Below are 16,815 nucleotides of genomic sequence, written 5' to 3'. Positions count from 1 at the left end.
CCCATGTGAATCCTATTACATTAATGATTGAGGAGCACTGTCCTCTTTGTTCTCCACAATGCTTGTTCTAAATTTTTCTCAGAATACTTAAACTTATCCTTGATTTCCCCTATGGATGACTGCATCAGTCAGGGACCAGCCAGGAAAACAGAAAACACCCTAAAGATTTCAAACAGAAATAATTCAATGTAGAAAATGGCTTATACAGGTGATAGAAAGGCCAGGAAGCCAAACAGGAGTTGGTGAAATAACCCAGAGATTAACAATATGACAGAAGCCATGGCCTCCATGACTGGGCCCCAGGGGCCAGGCTTACCTGGCAGGAGATGGAGCCTCAGAGAAGATGCAGCTACTGGGAGCAAAAATGAATTACCTTGTTTTCTCCCATTTTCTCACCTTCTACTCCGCCCTCAGGGACCTCACATTAAACCCAGCCAGAAGTCAGCTGACAAGGCAGCCTGTGAAACAGGGGAGGGCAGAAAAGGCATTGGACGGCGAACAAGCCTAACCCAGGCACAATGACCTCCCCTTCTCCTGCTTCACTTCTACTTCCTTCCTCATGACCTCAAAGCGTGTCTTTAGCCATTTTCCTTCCTTCTGTCCAATCTTGGAGAAAGAGATGTCCTTTGTCCTTTTTCTCAGAGGACTGGAACTGGTATAAAATGTAATTAAAATGCCTACAAAACACAGAATCCATAAAGGAGACCCTCCCAGCTCTATACGTCTCTAGGACGTGAGGGAACTCTCTCTTAAAATCAGGTGGTAATGATGCTTCTGAAATGACACTACGGGTTGTGGAGAAATTGCCTGGTGAAGCCCTCTAGGAAACATGCCTCCTGCCGTAAAACAGGGGCCAATACCTTTCTTGATTTGTATAAGTAATAACAGACTCACATGCTAACTAAATATGGACAAGCTATTTCTATTAGACAAGTCACTGACATTTGGATTTAATATGCAGTTATTAAAATTAAAATCAAGAATGATCTCTCTTCCCTGAGTCCTTTCTCACTGCTGTCTCCCTCTTACAGACAACGAAATTGAGGCCAATGATATCAAAGCCTGAAACCATCATCTCTTTTACAGTGAGGAGGTATAAAGAGCACGAGAATAATCTCACCAGTGAACCGATTCCTGCCAGCCTTTCACTGATTTTTCTGACTTGGGAGGACTCGGCTGAAAGAAAATTGCCTGCCTCTTCAGAAGCATGCAGGAGAGCACGTCTGCGTCTGCCATTCCAAGCTTTGAAAGCAGCATGGAGCTGACTGACCTACTCAGAGCTCATGGATTGGATGCTTTGCTGCCTGAGGACCTGGCTGGTGTCAGTGTGAGTCCCCAGTGTGCCCCCCGCCAGAGCCCAGCCCTGTGCCTGGCACATGGTAGAAACAATGTTTGCTGAATAAAAACTCAGAGTCAGCAGACCCTAGTCCCCGAATACTGACTGTGACATTTTCAGCTTTTCGTGGAAGCTGAGTCTCAGTCCCACCATCTGTAAAATGGGAATAATAATACCCCCCGCCATTTACTTCACCGTATTATTGTTAAGATCAGATAAGATCATATTTGTGAGTTTGTTCTAGTAAGCAAAGAGTTTTTATAATGCTCTAAATGAAAAAGAAATTCACATGCTCATGCTTGCATACACATTTATTAAGATGCAGCCAAGTGAAATGTGTCAGCTCCTCCTGGGTACAATCTTCTTTATTGGTGTGTAATAATGCCCAAGGGCTGGATTAACTACATAATCAAAATCAAATGCCAGCCTTTTACAGACTTGGCCAAAACAGTGCCACCCGAAACACCATTTTAAACTGTAAGAAATCGGAGGACATTTCATTCATTTGCTTTTTATTGTCATTGACACATACATTTTAATTTTAATGCTCATTGCAGCTCCACATTTAAAGGAAAAAAGCTCTTATCCTAATTTAGCAGAAAGCAGAGCTATCAGTGTGAAGGACAATAGGATATCAAAATACAGCTGCTTTTCATCCATACTTGTCTAAATTAGAAACATGCTGCCATTCACAGGGGCTCTGACAACGAGTGCACATAAGCAACACCAAGGAGGTCTGACGGGTCAGGTCGTGTGGGTTTCCGCTCAACATCTTCACTTTACTCTGGGTCCTTATCCTCACCTGAAAAATGAGGGACTGACTTCTTTGCCACAACATTGTCCAGTCTCTGTCCTTGCAGATATGGATTGACACTCTGAAAAAAAATACATGGTTGGAGTCATACGTGGACATCGGATACAGACATCGCACAGAAGAAGTGAATGAGAATTGTTTCTGGCCTATTGGGTTAACAAGGTAACAGTGGTGCCTACTACCTACGAGATGATTACTTCGGTGCACTAATCAATACCTCAGTGGCCAGAGAAACATTGACTGACAGATGTGTCTCTGTCTTTCACACAGCTAAGTATCACATACAATTTGGTTCCATCCCCTTTTTTGGCATAAAGATTTGAAGTGAACCAGCTAAGAAACCCTCACTATTAACTTAGATACAAAGCCTCACATGAAACAGAATTATTATCCTATGGCCTTATTTTAGGGGAGAGAGAATGTGAACTGCATTAAATCATTTTACAAGAAGAATGTTCTAAAGACGATGACAGAGCAGGGCCAGATGGGAATTAGTATCTGCAGAGTGGTCACAGATCACCTGTTGCTGTGACTGATTCTTTCAAAGCAGTATTCTACTTAAAGAGGACGCATCAGGGGCTCTAGCAATCATTTTCACCTTCCCTCAGTCAAATCAAAACACGAAGAAAAGAGGGAAGTTATACAGAAAGCTCCTTTAGTTTTGACTCAAGACTCCACCATCTGAAATCCTTTTCAGCTGTTGGTATTCTGAATAAGTCAAGGTTTTTCCATTCCTTCTCTAATCCATATCTATGTTTTGAGGTTTGGATTTGAACTAGTAACTGGAGCTTTACAACACAGTATTTAGCAAGCAGAAAAAATTCAGAAGTTTTGGAAGATATTTGTTTATTGAAGTTGCCTGCCAATAACTGAACAAAAACATGAGAAAGAAGCTGTAGTTACAAATAATCAGCAATCCCATCACACCTCTAGTCCCCATGGATGAATGGAGGCATTTTGCAGGGGGTCTCTCTTGCCCACGGGACATTGTCTGCCATAACTTTCGAAGGGTGAGCAGACATTCTCCAAAAGACAAGGCCTGGAATCTGAGTTTAGTATTTAATGAATGTCCTTCCACATTCTGACAGGTAAAAGCATGAATGATGAAAGGTCCCACACATTCTGCAAAAATGCATCACCAACAAGCTGAGAATTACAAAGTATGCAATGTCCTCATATATCTGAAAAGTGATATGTCACCAAATAACAGTACTTTGCTGGGAAGCATCTTTAAAATATTTTAAATAACTAAAATACCTTTTTATATCAGGAATTGTCAACTGGAATGGCCTGGCCTATCCCAGGGAATCGTATCAGAATCTCTGGCTAGGTGGAGCATGTGTGAACTGAAAAAGTGTATTCAGGATTATAAATATTTTGATTGTTTTTTAGTAAAAATATATTTTACTAAAAATTCTAATATATTTAAAAAGAATATGAGATATTCATGTTATCAAATATGGGAATAAAGGGTTGATAAACTCTTTAAATAATAGATCTCAAAAATCAATAAGATACATCTTAAGAGTTAGTTTGCGAAGTCATTTAAAAGGTGAATTGACCTTTTACTCTTGAAGCAACTAGGAATTCAAGCAGATTTGAGCAAGTATATAAATTTGCATAAAACCACCTGAGGCTCTGTTGTAACTCTGGGGAGAATCCCTCCTGGCAAGGGACTGTCATGGCAGCAAGTCCTTTGGCCCAGACCCGGAACATGCCAAATGATAGAGGGCAGGGGAAAGTGAAGTAATGAGGAAGTAACAGGAGCAATCACTTGAACTTTTTTTTTTTTAATTTAAACTACAATAGTATTTTTTTAAAAATATTTATATATTTATTTATTTATTTGGCTGCACTGGGTCTTAGTTGCAGCACGCGGGGCTTGAACTTTCTTGATAAATGTCTATGAGTATTGAATCCTACACATAAGAGTAATAATAATGATGATACTTGGTTTTAATTATCCTCTGAAGAACTCAAGGCACTTAGATATTTACCTTCTCCCTTGGGTGAGAGACTGGCTAGGTTACACAGAGAACATTATTGCCACTTCACAACCGGCAGAACCATTGGGATGGGATCCCTGCTTTTAGTGACCTCTGGAAACCACAGCAGACACTGAGCTCAGTTGGAGAAAGCCTTGATTTTTCACAAAAGCCCATAATTTCTTTATATTGATTCGCACACTTGAGGGAGTCGTTTCAAGTCTTCAGTCAAGGTGGGAACACCACCTGAGGCCTGATGACAGGGGAGGCAAGTTCTGTTTCTCCACCAGACCTGAAAGGCCCCTGGTTTACGGCATGAGCGTGGATCTTTGTATCAACAGACGCCCGAGAGTAGGAAGAACTTGATACCTCTGGGTCAAAGTGATCGTTATTTTCATAAACTCTAAGCCTTTCCTATGTGGAGGAAGTTGAAGCCAAAGTAAAATCCTTTATAACATGTATTCTAGCCAGAGTCCTGAGTTTTGGTAGTCACTGGTCTCATGGAAAAATGACCTAAATCATGACCCACAGTCATTAACTGAGTCAGGGCAGAAGGAATAGTGAGCGAGGAAGGAGAGGCGATTAAAGCTTCATGCTAAGTTACTCATTTTGGTACGGTCATTGGTCTGATTTGGAAATATCCTTGTTGTGCCATGGGGAGATGCTCAAGCCATCTTACTGGTAAATTATGGGTATTCTGAGCTCTTGGAATAGAATTTCTTGATGTTCTCTCAAGACCACATTATACCTTTCGGATCCTTCCTGCCATCATCTCCCACTAGAAACTGTAATCACCCAAGAAAAACCCCTAATAACACCGTTAACTCTCTGAAGATCTGTTTACAAGCAAAACTTTGCTTCTCAAATAGAAAACTGCCCACGGGTCTTCTGTATTTTGTCAGGGGCTTGGAACTTTCTGTTTCAGGTGACCTGAGGAATTAATGTTGAGTCCAGAAAATCCACGCCTCTTAAAGCATTCTCTGCCTGGATTCGGCAAAACTATTCAGAATGGCCACAATTACCACTGTCCAGATTCCCAAATCTTGCCAGGATCCAGGCACTTGCTATTCTAAATAAACAGTCAGTAGCCTTGGGTATACAGTCTGGTTTGTATATTTTAACTAAAACGGTGACTCCCTGGTAGCACTTTGCTATGTAATAAGCAGGACTTTAACTTTTTCCTCCATCTGACCCAAAACAAATGGCAGGTGGTTTTGTCTAGTAAGGCACCAACCACTGACCACTTGTTCAGTCTCAACACCATAAAATGCATTGTAAACCCAAAGCAAATTGACATCAGCTTTACGAGAGGCATCACTGTAGTGGGTAAATGCACAGCACCTTGGGCAGCTCAGAGACGGTTAATAACTAAGCCTGCAGTGAATTCACCAGTCAGCGAACAAATATAATGGATCTAGTGAATTTTTACATCAATCTGGCTAGAGCAAGGGAAAAAAGTATGTAGAAGGAATGAGGTTTGTTCATCTCATTTTCTGCCCCTACATTCCTTCAAAATTACTGCCTGGAGCAGGCAGTTCAACACTTCCTGGCTCCTGTCTCGAGTTTTTATATAATTGATGCAGAGGTGTGAGCAGTTTCCCCCAGTGACCTACAGACCCTTTGAGGAAAGACATACCCTCCTGTACTCCCCACGTCCCTACACCCATGGTAGGGATGCAATTGACATTTTGTGAGTGCAATGGAGCTGGTAGAATTGCCACAACACTTAGCATGCCACTAAAAATCACATGCTAAAGCTTGGGGAAGACATCGCAGAAACCAAGGGCAGACTTTTTAGGCATGGCCCCTGTCACTCGGGACCACTGTTCAGCACGTGAAAGGATTCTGCTACTTTCCAACCACTGAGGCTAACGGCCTGTCAACTGCCCCCGCTCAGAAAGCTCCAGGCATCCCCACAGCCCGCCAGCCAGCCAGGCGTTACCCTCCGCTTGCGTCTCTGTCCTCCTTTCATCTTCTCATAAAGGAGCTTCTTGTTCTAGAGTGGGGAGAAAAGAAAACACAAATGCAGAAGTATGGATCACATTTGGTCAATGTCTATTTTACACCTGGTGTGTCCCCCTGGATATTTGCATACACATATTTTGGAAACGAAGCCAGATGAAAGGAATGTCGTGGCAGAAAGACAGACCACAAGAGAAAAGCCAGTGGTTGTACAGTTTTTAATAAAGTGCTCTGCAATGCCCCGAGGCACACCAGTGTCATCAACAATCACATAAACAAGAAAATACGACATTCTAACACACAAGGGGCACTGGAGACCCATCTCCTCACTTTGAACAGGCTTTGTTTAAAACAAACAATTTTATCTTATTTTACTTTGGTATCTAACTTCCTTTTTATGAGCTGTACACATAAATCGTTCTCTAGAGTCGGGTCTGACTATTAGTAACAATCCTCTGTGTAAGCAAACGAGACACCTGACTTCTGTGACCCTTCCTCTTGTGGCTTGAGTCAGTGCCCCCAGTCAAGGCAATCGGAAAACCATTTGGTCTATAACATTTTTAATAGAGTGAACCTTTTAAAAACTGCCAAAAAACTTCTTGGCAGAAGGAAAGTTGTGTTGGGGCTGGGCGGTGGGGACAGGCTCCGTTACCACAGTTTGTGTAAGTGTTGCCTCGTATTGCCAGATTTCAAACACGTAGTGGACTTAAATGAGCTCTAGAATATCAGACGCATGCTGAATAGATTTCCATTCTGTTGGGATTACAAGAGACAGAACACTTAACCTGAGGGAGAACGGGAGAAGGGGAATTGGGGTTCTTAGGCTGTTGTTTTATTTGATTTTTTAATCAGAAGGGAGATAATGTATAAAAGAGGTGATTCATCTTACTCTAAATAAAATACCCTGACACTGATTGAAAAAAAAAAAAAAGGAGACGACACAGTTCTGGTAAGGAACAAGTTTCTACAATCCTAGTATCTCCTGAGCTGTCTGGATATCAAATTTTTTTTCATGATAGATTTGCAAATGAAAATGACAAATGCCAAGAACGAGCTTCATAGTTTTCATGTTCATTAAAATCTACTCCACCCACAATTTACAATGTGCATCTCTTGCCCAACCTCAGCTATGCACGGAGGCCGTGCCAGGGCGTCAAGGAGCCTCCACAGCCCCAAAGGCCGGCCCTGGCCGCAGCCTCCATCTCATGCTCATTTGGAGAACTGATCAGTTTAATCTCAGAAGGGAGAGAAGACGGACTTGCAGATCATTCACTCGAGGAATGAGGATATTGCTGTGAAGCTCATTCCCATTGTCTGTACTTGCCTTTCTGTGGATGAAACAATTCCTGATGCAAGAGAATGTCCTGGGAGTTCGTGCTAAAGCTGGGGAAGGGGGTTGGGAGATAGGGGGCCAGGAAAGAGGCTTCTTCATGTGTAGCACCGGGATCAGCTGCCTGAGTGGGAGGGAGGGCACCGGGGCCCACGAGCTGGTACCATGGGGTGGGACAGACAATCAGCCATAGCAGAGGTCTGCTGTGCCGCCAGCAGGGTTAAAGACAGCAGCATTTTAGTGACCCCCCTTTAGAAGGTCATGGGACAGGTTATACTCATAAGAGCCTTCATTCAAAAAGGAACGCAAAGGTCTGTCAAGTCTTCCTCTCAAAGATGGTCCCTGTGTTTCCCTAAGAGCACAGGTCAGCATTAGCAGGATGCTTTCCAACCCCTGCCTGACAGTGGCCTTGGCATTCCCGATTAGCCCCGCTATCATATGGGTTTAAAGGCAGGGACTGGCAGGTGGGTGAAAGAAGTATACGAAAATGAATGAGAAGAAACCAGCCCCTCTCTTGACACCCATTCCCTGTAGGTGGGGTGGGGAGGGGGAAGCAGTGAGCCTGTTTTCCAGGTGAGTAGCAGGTTTGAGTTCATGGAGAGAGCTTTCCATGGTGCCATCAAGATTTTGGACAACTGCCCAGATCTTGGCTTCAAATTCCATTCCTAAATGGAACCAGAGAGGCTTCTTAGAGAAATGTCTGATTCCAGGGCTAGGGCAGGGAAAGTACAAGGATGAATTAAGTTGGGATACCTAGTTGGGCCAGAAAGTAAGGAAGTACTCAAAAAGTGATGAGACATAGTGAAAGGAAAGAAAAGCCAGCCTGCAGAGACTCCCACTGGCTAAATCTAGGACAGTTTGAACAGCAAAATAAATAATAATAGGAAACAATGAATCTATACTGATAATAAATTTTAAAACAAATAAATAAATGGGGGAGCAGGGAAAAAATCTTGCTTAAAAGAGAATGCCAACCAAGAAATGCCGAAAGAATAGTAGAGTTTTAAAAAAATCACCATTTACAACTACCATAGTTATCACTGATTCTGGTGAGCGTCATCAATGGATACTAAAATTGTTAGTTGAAAGTTTAATGGGTACAGAATATTTATACAGTCTTGAAGTAAATCCCCATAGATCAACGATTAATTTCGAAGGGAAAGATACTGATTTTACACTGGAGAAACTTGGCAGACACCACGTTGCCCAAGTCACCACCAATTCTGGGACAAACTGGCTTCATGGGCCTCCCGAGGGAAACACTAAGAACACATCAGAAAGGCATAGCTCATGTCTAATGACATGGAAACATGAGAGAAACCCAAACTGAAGAGCAGGCGACTCTTCAGACACATTGAGGGCATGAAAGATAAAGAAAGGCAGAGGGTCCTGTGTCTCATTTCTCCCACAGCTCAGGTTCATGGCTCCGTTCAACTGCATCCGATTAAAGACCTGAGCTGCTGATGAAAAGATGTGGAAAGCACTTGGAAAGGAGAAACATTTGCTTTCGAGACAACTTTTGCCTAAGTGAGTAACACTCGGCAATGAATGTGTGGAGGGGGAGATGGCTGACATCTATGGTAGCCAGCCTTTGATATGGCCGCTCAATGCTGTGGATACACACGTCGTCTGAAAGACAACCAGTCCTAGATAGGACTCGACAGGACCGCTGTCCAGGACACACTATGAGGGATGAGCCAAGAAAAGATAAGGAATTTATCCGGTTTTTACAGAACTCTCAGAGTTGAGTGGTCCGGTTCAAATCCCAGCTCTGCCAATCACCAGCTCTTTGGTATTGGGCAGGCTATTCAAACTCCCTAAGCCTGTATTTTCTCATCTATAAAATGAGCATGATAGGGAAGGGCAGACTGAATGAAATAATTCATGTAAAGTATTTAGCATAGTGTCTGCCTCATAGTATGGTGCTCAACAAATAGGACTATTGACTCTCTTGGTATAAAATACAGTGACTATTATCATCATCTTTGTATTTCCATCACCTAACACAGGGCCTGGAAGGCATATGATGTGCATTTAATAAATGTATCCTGATGTATTAACAAAGAGAGAGGAATGCAGGAAATTAGACAGACACTGATATTTATAATGTGTGAATCACTGCTCAAAACCCAGCTGAGCTCCAGCTAATATCAAAGACAGGGAGACATTACTAGCAAATAAGGAATCAGGGTCTTGTGTGCAGGTCTCTTGTGAAAGATAATTCCTTTGTTAACTTAAAGGGTAGTGGAGCTTAAGACAAGCTTGAGACCATCATTCTTTATAAACACTAAGGAAAGCTTCGGGACCCCAGCTTGCAAAAGCAAGACATACTCCATTCACACTTCCATGCGAAGATCAAGCAAATCATGTTTGACTGCCGGGTGGTAATGAGAAAATAAACGAAGGAAACTTAAGTTTAAACAGACACATAATTACAGATGAGAAAGGTGTGTAAACATTGTTCCTGGTCATTGATCTGTAATAGTCCTAACTTCTAGTCTTTAGCTCTGATGTAGACAAAGAATGGGAGTGACTGAGAGAAAACAAATCAGTATTTAGAGAAGGAAGCAAGAAAAGAATGAGAGATGGTGGCTGGCCTTGTACTGGAGTGCTGGGAGTGAGTGGAACGTGATGAGAGAAATCTTTAAAGGTTTTCAAGAAGAGATGAGGAAAGTTGGCAACAGAGAAGTTTCCATCTCTCCCACTTCCTCAGTTGGGCTCTCTGCCCTCACTCAGACTGTTCTCCATTTCCCCCTTGCATCTTTTCCCTCATTTCAGGCCTATCAGTCATGCGAGGTAGACATGTCACCCTAGAATTCAGTGCTGCCCTTTTTTAGTGTCTTTGACGTCCTCAATTGTTATCATACAATTGACCACGTGAGTCCTCAGTCCTGGGTCTTCCTCTACCCTTCTCTTCCATTTTCCCCCAGTAATTTAACCTGGTATACTCATGGTATAGCTGGATCAGGAAGCTGAACAGTGCTAAGTTGGGTTCATTTTATTTTCATGCAATTCATCACAAGATGGCAAACTCATCGAAGACCACTACCATGTTGATGACTACTGTATATCAAGAACCTAGCACAGTGCCTGGAACAAAGCAGGTTCCATCCTGGCCCTTGCTTCAGTTTGGCAATACTTCTGCTCATCTCTTATGGATTGCTTCCCAGTGCTCTGCTGTGGTCTTCTACTTTTTCCTACCCTGTGTCTGCTTCCTTCTTTCTCTGAAACCTCCCTCTCGTCTTCCTTTCTTTTTTTTTTTTTAATTCCCTCAGAGGAAAAGTTCATACCTTCCATTTCTTATAAACCTGATATAGCTCTTTTTTCCTCCTCATGCTATGTATATGCCAAATACCAATTCTAGTCAGTTCCCTGGCCCCCTTTGAAATGTCTTGGATTCTCATTGTGTTGGTGAGATTCACTTAAATTCTCTATGTTCACAGCCTTCATAAATAGAATTACTTTCTCTATTTTTTTCCTGCCTTTAGTCTCTTCTCTATATACTTCATCATTCTCTATGCCACCCTAATAACTTTTATAGAAGACTTTCATGATTTCAGTCTCCTATTCAAGAACCTATAGATGATTGCCTATGTAATTCAACATATTTAAACACCGCTAGTAGGCTTCAGGACGGCACTACAAATTCTCCCTAACAGAACTGCTTATGCAAAAGAAGAGAAATAGAATAATGCATAATGGAAGAAGCAAAATTAACTTAGAGCGTACTGTTGCTTTGTTGTTTTAAGACAGGAAACATGTGCATGTTGACAGGAGACGGAATCAAACTGCTTGGATGATGGAAAAGATGATGGAAAAATGAAAGTGGTTATTAATGAGGAAGGACCTCTCTCTCTGAAACGATGTAAAAGGAAGTGAGAGAATTTAGTCCTGAGATCACAGTATTCCTAGTAAAGTAGGCAGCAAGCCGCCTGCCAGTAATGAGCTGAGACGAGACCTATAATTTTAGAGGGGCTTAGGCAATTAGGAGTATCTCCTCATTCCTCATTCACTCACTCCTTCCACAGACGTAATGACCACCTATGTATATGCGAACTAACACTTCTTAGTATTTTTCCACTTTGCTCACATGGCTTCAGCATTTGATTACATCATCCAAGCCACAGGAAGATAGATCTCTCTCCACTCAATTGTGATCTTGTTCAATTCATTGTTCCAGCTTGTTAGGATCTTCTTGAATCCCAACTCTGTCATTCAGTGCTCTCCCTTCCAACTTCGTGTCTTTCTGAAGAATCTGATAAGTTCATGTTCTATAGTTTTTATTACAAACATTTATAAAAATGTGGAGTGCAATAGCGCTAAGACACACAGGATACCATGTGAAATCGCTCTCCCTCTTGACACGGACTCTTTAAGAAACTCCCTTCTGATAATGTTCTCCTGCCTAGGTTGTATCCCTCCACTTCTTCAAACAGGAGATCATGAAATAGCTCATCAAACACTTTGCTGAAGTCCAAATGCACCATGCTCACTTCATTTCCCTCATCAGGCTGGCAAGTAAATGAATAATGCTGGCAAGTAGGAGAATACAATTAGATTGACAAAACTTGTTTTTTAGCAAACCTACACCAAATGGTCATGATTTCTCTTCTAAGTGCTTATAAACAATTTCCTTAACTGGCAGTTACAGATTCTTGCCTGGTATTGACAGCAAGTTCACTGCTACACATTTTGGAATTTATCTTCTCTTTCCATAGAGCAGGATTACATGTCTGTTTCTCAGCTTCTGGCATGGTCTTCCCTTATTTCTGAAGAGATCATCTCCCTCAGTCTAGAGATAAAACTTGCAAATTTTCTTAGTATCCTTCTTTTTGAAAAACAAAAATATCATATACTTCCTATAAGAGCTGCATGAAACACTGATAAGACTTTAGGACGTGTTGTGACACAGGCTATGGAGTAGACCAGAGTAGAAGCCTCTGGGACTACAGCCGATAAGACTGGTTCAGGTCCCTGACTCTTCAGATGGATTGGTGTATTGAGCCCTAGAGAGTGAGTGTGGTTTGGAATTAAAGTCCCTCTCAACCAGAGATTTCTGGAAAAAATCAGCTTCTAAGCAATTTTCCTTCTCTCTCCCCACCCATGTTGCTCATCTCTGCCATCAGTACCTTTAGAGTACCAGAGTATAAGACCTATTAGCAATTAAGATTGGACTTACCCACTTGCCCAAGCCTGGATAGTCATGTTCTGGATCAAAAAGGTGCTGGTGTAACTGGAATTCTCGACTGAACTCTGCTGTGTCAGGGGTGTTTTCTAGACATCCATCATCTACTGCAAACAACAAAAGGTTTTTGAGGAACAGCCACAACATCTACTGTTATTCTAAGAGTTAATTTATTAAAAACAACTAGGCACCCAAAGGTCAGAATCTATTCACATCAGTCACTCTAAGTCACTTTCCTTCTGGGATTTGCTCATCTCAGACTCCCACTCCTCTCCTACCCATGGCAGAGACTGGTCGGCTGCTCCCCAAACCCACTTCCTATTCCCCGTCGGCACATGGCTAATTTCCCAGCCTTGCTATGCAATCAGGTGGAGTCATATGCCTGGGTTTGGGCCAATGGAATGTGGGCAGAAGTGATGTACTCCACCTCCAGGCCTGACCCATAGAAACCTTCTATATGACCCCCTCTCCTTCTCTCCCCAACCCCCCACCTTCTGTCGGTCTGCTTGCTACATGTTGCCGACCAGGGGAACTGTAGATGTCAAGTGCGAAGATGAAAGATGGCAGTCTGCGTTGCTGAACAATCCACCCCTACCACACCCTCACCCACCTTTGGCAGGACTTCACACAAACGAGAAATAAACTTCTATTGTGTTAAGCCACTATTATTTTTTATCTGTCATAACGGCAAGTATTTCCTTCACTGGTATACTTCCATTCCACATGACTCACTCTGTTTTCTCTTGGGTGGGCTCTTTAGAAATGATTCTGGCTTCTTGGCAAAAGTCCATTATATAAGAACAATAATTATTAGACAGTACTTGATGTTGTGTGTTGTAGTGGTAACAGGGTAAGCTTGGAGTCAGAAAGCTAGACCCAAGCTCAGGGTTCAAATCCTAACTCATGAGTGATAGATGGGTTTAGTTTCTTGGGAAAGTTAACTTAGTCTAAGTCCATTTATTCATCTATGAGATGGGAATAATCAAATCCTTACCTTATAGGGTAGCTATGAGGAATAGAGATGATCATATATAGAGCATCTGGCACATAATAGGTTTCCTCCATGTTTTAGTTCCCTTCTCACCATCTTTCTTTAAATGACAGTTCATATTATCAATGCTCTTTGAAATAAAGCATGTCTTCCATTCAAACCCAAGAAAGGTTATCCCTCTTGGCTGCTGCTTTTACCTAAGCCCTATAATTAATAAACACAACTCTGAAAATAAGCCATTTTTTTCTGTCTCTAATGTGTTTTAGACAACAGCTTTAAAAAGGGGGGCTGGGGGGCTTCCCTGGTGGCGCAGTGGTTGAGAGTCCACCTGTCGATGCAGGGGACGTGGGTTCATGCCCTGGTCCGGGAGGATCCCACATGCCACGGAGTGGCTGGGCCCGTGAGCCATGGCCGCTGAGCCTGCATGTCCAGAGCCTGTGCTCCGCAGCGGGAGAGGCCACAACAGTGAGAGGCCCGCGTACCGCAATAAAAAAAAAAAGGGGGGGGGCGCTGGAGAGGGATGTGAATTTTGTGCAGGACTAGAATGAAAGAGACTTCCTTTCAAAGGGATAGGGAGGCATCAAAGTCAGTACTAAAGGGGGTCTAATACAATCAGTCAGGTATTCTGGTCTCTTGAGACTGCTCTGACACCTTCCAGCAACTTTAAGCATCCAGTCTCTCAGCCCTTAACAGCATGAAGCTCCTGAGGAAGGCACTAGCATTTGGAACAAATCCCTAGTGTGGCTCTGACGTGGCTCCCCACTTCTCAATGAACTATTTATCTAACTTCATTTAGAGCAATTAACATGGAGGAAAGGGATAGCAAAGCAAGAGAGGTCAGGCAGTCTGCATATGGCAGTGTATGTTAGCTTAATGAAAAGACAGGGAATGAAATGGCAGGTAATCTCAGACAAGAAAGGTCCTGGGAGCTGGGTCCTATTATCCAACTCTATCAGCCCGCCCTGATTGCTCCATCTCGGAACTCCTAAGTGCTCCTAATTATTGCTTGATCACATAGATCTATATATTGCTTTTCTTTCAGGATAAGCTAGGACTACACTGAATTTTTTTTTAAGGCACTGACTATGTCTTCATTTTACAGATGAAGAAACTGAGGTCCAGGGAAGTAAACTGACATACTATGATTAGGACAAAAACTCAGATCTCTTGGCTCAACCTCTGGTTCTCTTTCCATTCTCCAACAACAGTTCTCAAAACTTTGGTATGCTCCAGAATCACATGAAAGGCAGGTTAGAATATGAATTTCTGGGTCCTATCCCCGGAGCTTTTGATTCAATATGTCTGGAGTAGGGCCTGAAAATCTGCATTTCCAGTAAGTTTCAGGTAATGCTGATATTGCTGGGACTATATATTAAGAACCACTGTATCATATGATATGGAATCAATTTAACCAAATCTCCATGGAGCCTGAACTGGCCTTTCTTCCTTCCCATCCAAAGTCCCACAAGCAAGTAAAAGGTGGCTGATTCAGATTTTCCTGTGGTCCTGGGCCAGCGTCCCTGCACTAGCTTGGCCACATCCAAATACTCTGGTTGTTCCATCCCAGGATGAAGCCTCTGTCCCCCATGGAAAACAGAGATCTCGCCCCAAATGAAAAGAGGAATATCTTTCAGAGAGAGCCTGCATTGTGTTTTAGAAAAGCTGAGGGGCCAATACTGACAGAATTTTCAGAGCAAGACATCATGACATGGTGGTTGCATGCACAGTCCTGAATCAGGTAGATCCGGGTTTGAGCCTTGGCTCAACTACTTGCTACATGGATAACCTTGGTGAAGTTACTTTCTAAGTTTCCTTATATGTAAAGTAGGGATAATAAATACTACCTAGTATTATTATTAGGTTGTGGGGAAAAGACTACTCTGTTGCTGGAAGCGAGTACAAGCCCAAGGAAGGAGATTCATTTCTTACTAGTGGCAAAGCTATTTATAATCAGGATGACATTTAATGAGTCCTTACTCTGTGCTGGGTGCTGTACCAAGTGTTTAACATGGATAATTTCATGTAATTCCCCAATAACCCCCATTTTGCAAATAAGGAAACTGAGGTGCAAGTGGTTCACTAACTTGTTCGAGATCACATATCTTGACCTTGGGTTTGAATTCCGGTAGTCGTCAGTCTAGAGCCACTACTCTGAACCACCAAGGTAAACTGCTCAAACCCCAGCATAAGTGTAGCACACTCACCATTCATTCTCTTTGGAATTGGGTGGTAGGAAAGTGGGAGCGATACATGAGGAGCAAGGAAAGTTTCAACCTTCTCCCTTAACCAACTTCTTCCCTTCCAGGGCCCCCCCGCTCTCATGCCGCCTCCCAGCCCCCAAAGAAATATTTCAGGATAGATGCTCACTGGTTACAACATAGTTGAGATATCGATTGTCAAGAGAAGGTAAGGAAAACAAATGAGCATGGATCATCCACATACTAAAAAGTTCCAAAGACACTAAAAGTGTGCAGCGATTGTATCATAGAAGAGGCAAAAAAAGAGAAAATCCGTCTCCCTTTTTATTAAAATTGGAGCCAGTGCAGAAAAGAGCATCAACTCCCAAAGAGGGAGAGAGACAGAAGATAAAGCCTTGGCTAGGGGAGTCCTCTGTGGGTGTATCGGAACACCAGAACTCACCAAGGGTTCTAGAATCAACCTCCCTTTCCAACCCACATACAGATACACAGGGGCTCATTGGAATAGAAATACTATTTCTCTGAACGTGTGCAGCCAATGTTAGAACTTTTAATTTCCTCCCAAAGGCTCTACCTTTCATGAGAACCCAAGGGCATGCCCACTACCTGTTTTTCCAACTGGACAGGGATTTGGAGGGTCTGGGTAGCCCTGATCTTCACTGAAGTCCTTGGGAATGTTGTCACCGGTCAACTCTGCCACAATGTTTGGGATGTTGCCAAAGGGACCCAAGTGCTGAAGACCTTCATGAGCTCCACCTGCCAGGGAATCAGAAGTAGTTTATTTCAGTGCAATGACATTCATTTCAACTAATATTTATTCGGGCATACCATACAGACAAAGCACTGTGCCCTATGCTGTGGAGAGAAAAAAGGAAATCCAACAGTTCCTACCCTCTAGGGGGTTAAAATTTTAGTTGTGGAAACAGACACATACTGCACATATATCATTTCCACACAAGGCACACTGTATCTGTGCTATAATAGACATGTTAAAATATAACATTGGGAGCAGAG

At 42.6% G+C, this 16,815-nt stretch overlaps 1 protein-coding gene across 3 annotated transcripts in view; it reads right to left on the bottom strand.

The window, feature by feature from the left end:
* Positions 1–385: 385 nt before the first annotated feature.
* Positions 386–16,815, bottom strand: part of SCG5 (secretogranin V) — a 62,613-nt gene continuing 46,183 nt past the window's right edge. Inside the window, exons 3-7 of one of the 3 annotated variants that reach the window (XM_029239423.1) lie at positions 16,408–16,557; positions 12,607–12,719; positions 6,078–6,131; positions 2,139–2,211; positions 386–458 (exon numbers count right to left, since the gene is read on the bottom strand). In XM_029239423.1, the coding sequence (XP_029095256.1) occupies positions 442–458; positions 2,139–2,211; positions 6,078–6,131; positions 12,607–12,719; positions 16,408–16,557 (407 nt within the window). In that variant the 3' untranslated portion in view covers positions 386–441. Of the gene's footprint in view, positions 459–1,632; positions 2,212–6,077; positions 6,132–12,606; positions 12,720–16,407; positions 16,558–16,815 lie in introns of those variants that run through there. The other 2 variants (XM_029239421.1, XM_029239422.1) reach the window with 2 other exon arrangements.

Source organism: Monodon monoceros, unplaced genomic scaffold, assembly GCF_005190385.1.
Source record: "Monodon monoceros isolate NGI ecotype Baffin Bay Population unplaced genomic scaffold, NGI_Narwhal_1 Super_Scaffold_21, whole genome shotgun sequence".
NCBI classification, from domain to species: Eukaryota; Metazoa; Chordata; class Mammalia; order Artiodactyla; family Monodontidae; genus Monodon; species Monodon monoceros.
Note: the sequence above shows the minus strand (reverse complement) of the source record. Positions and strands in the feature narration are given on the sequence as shown.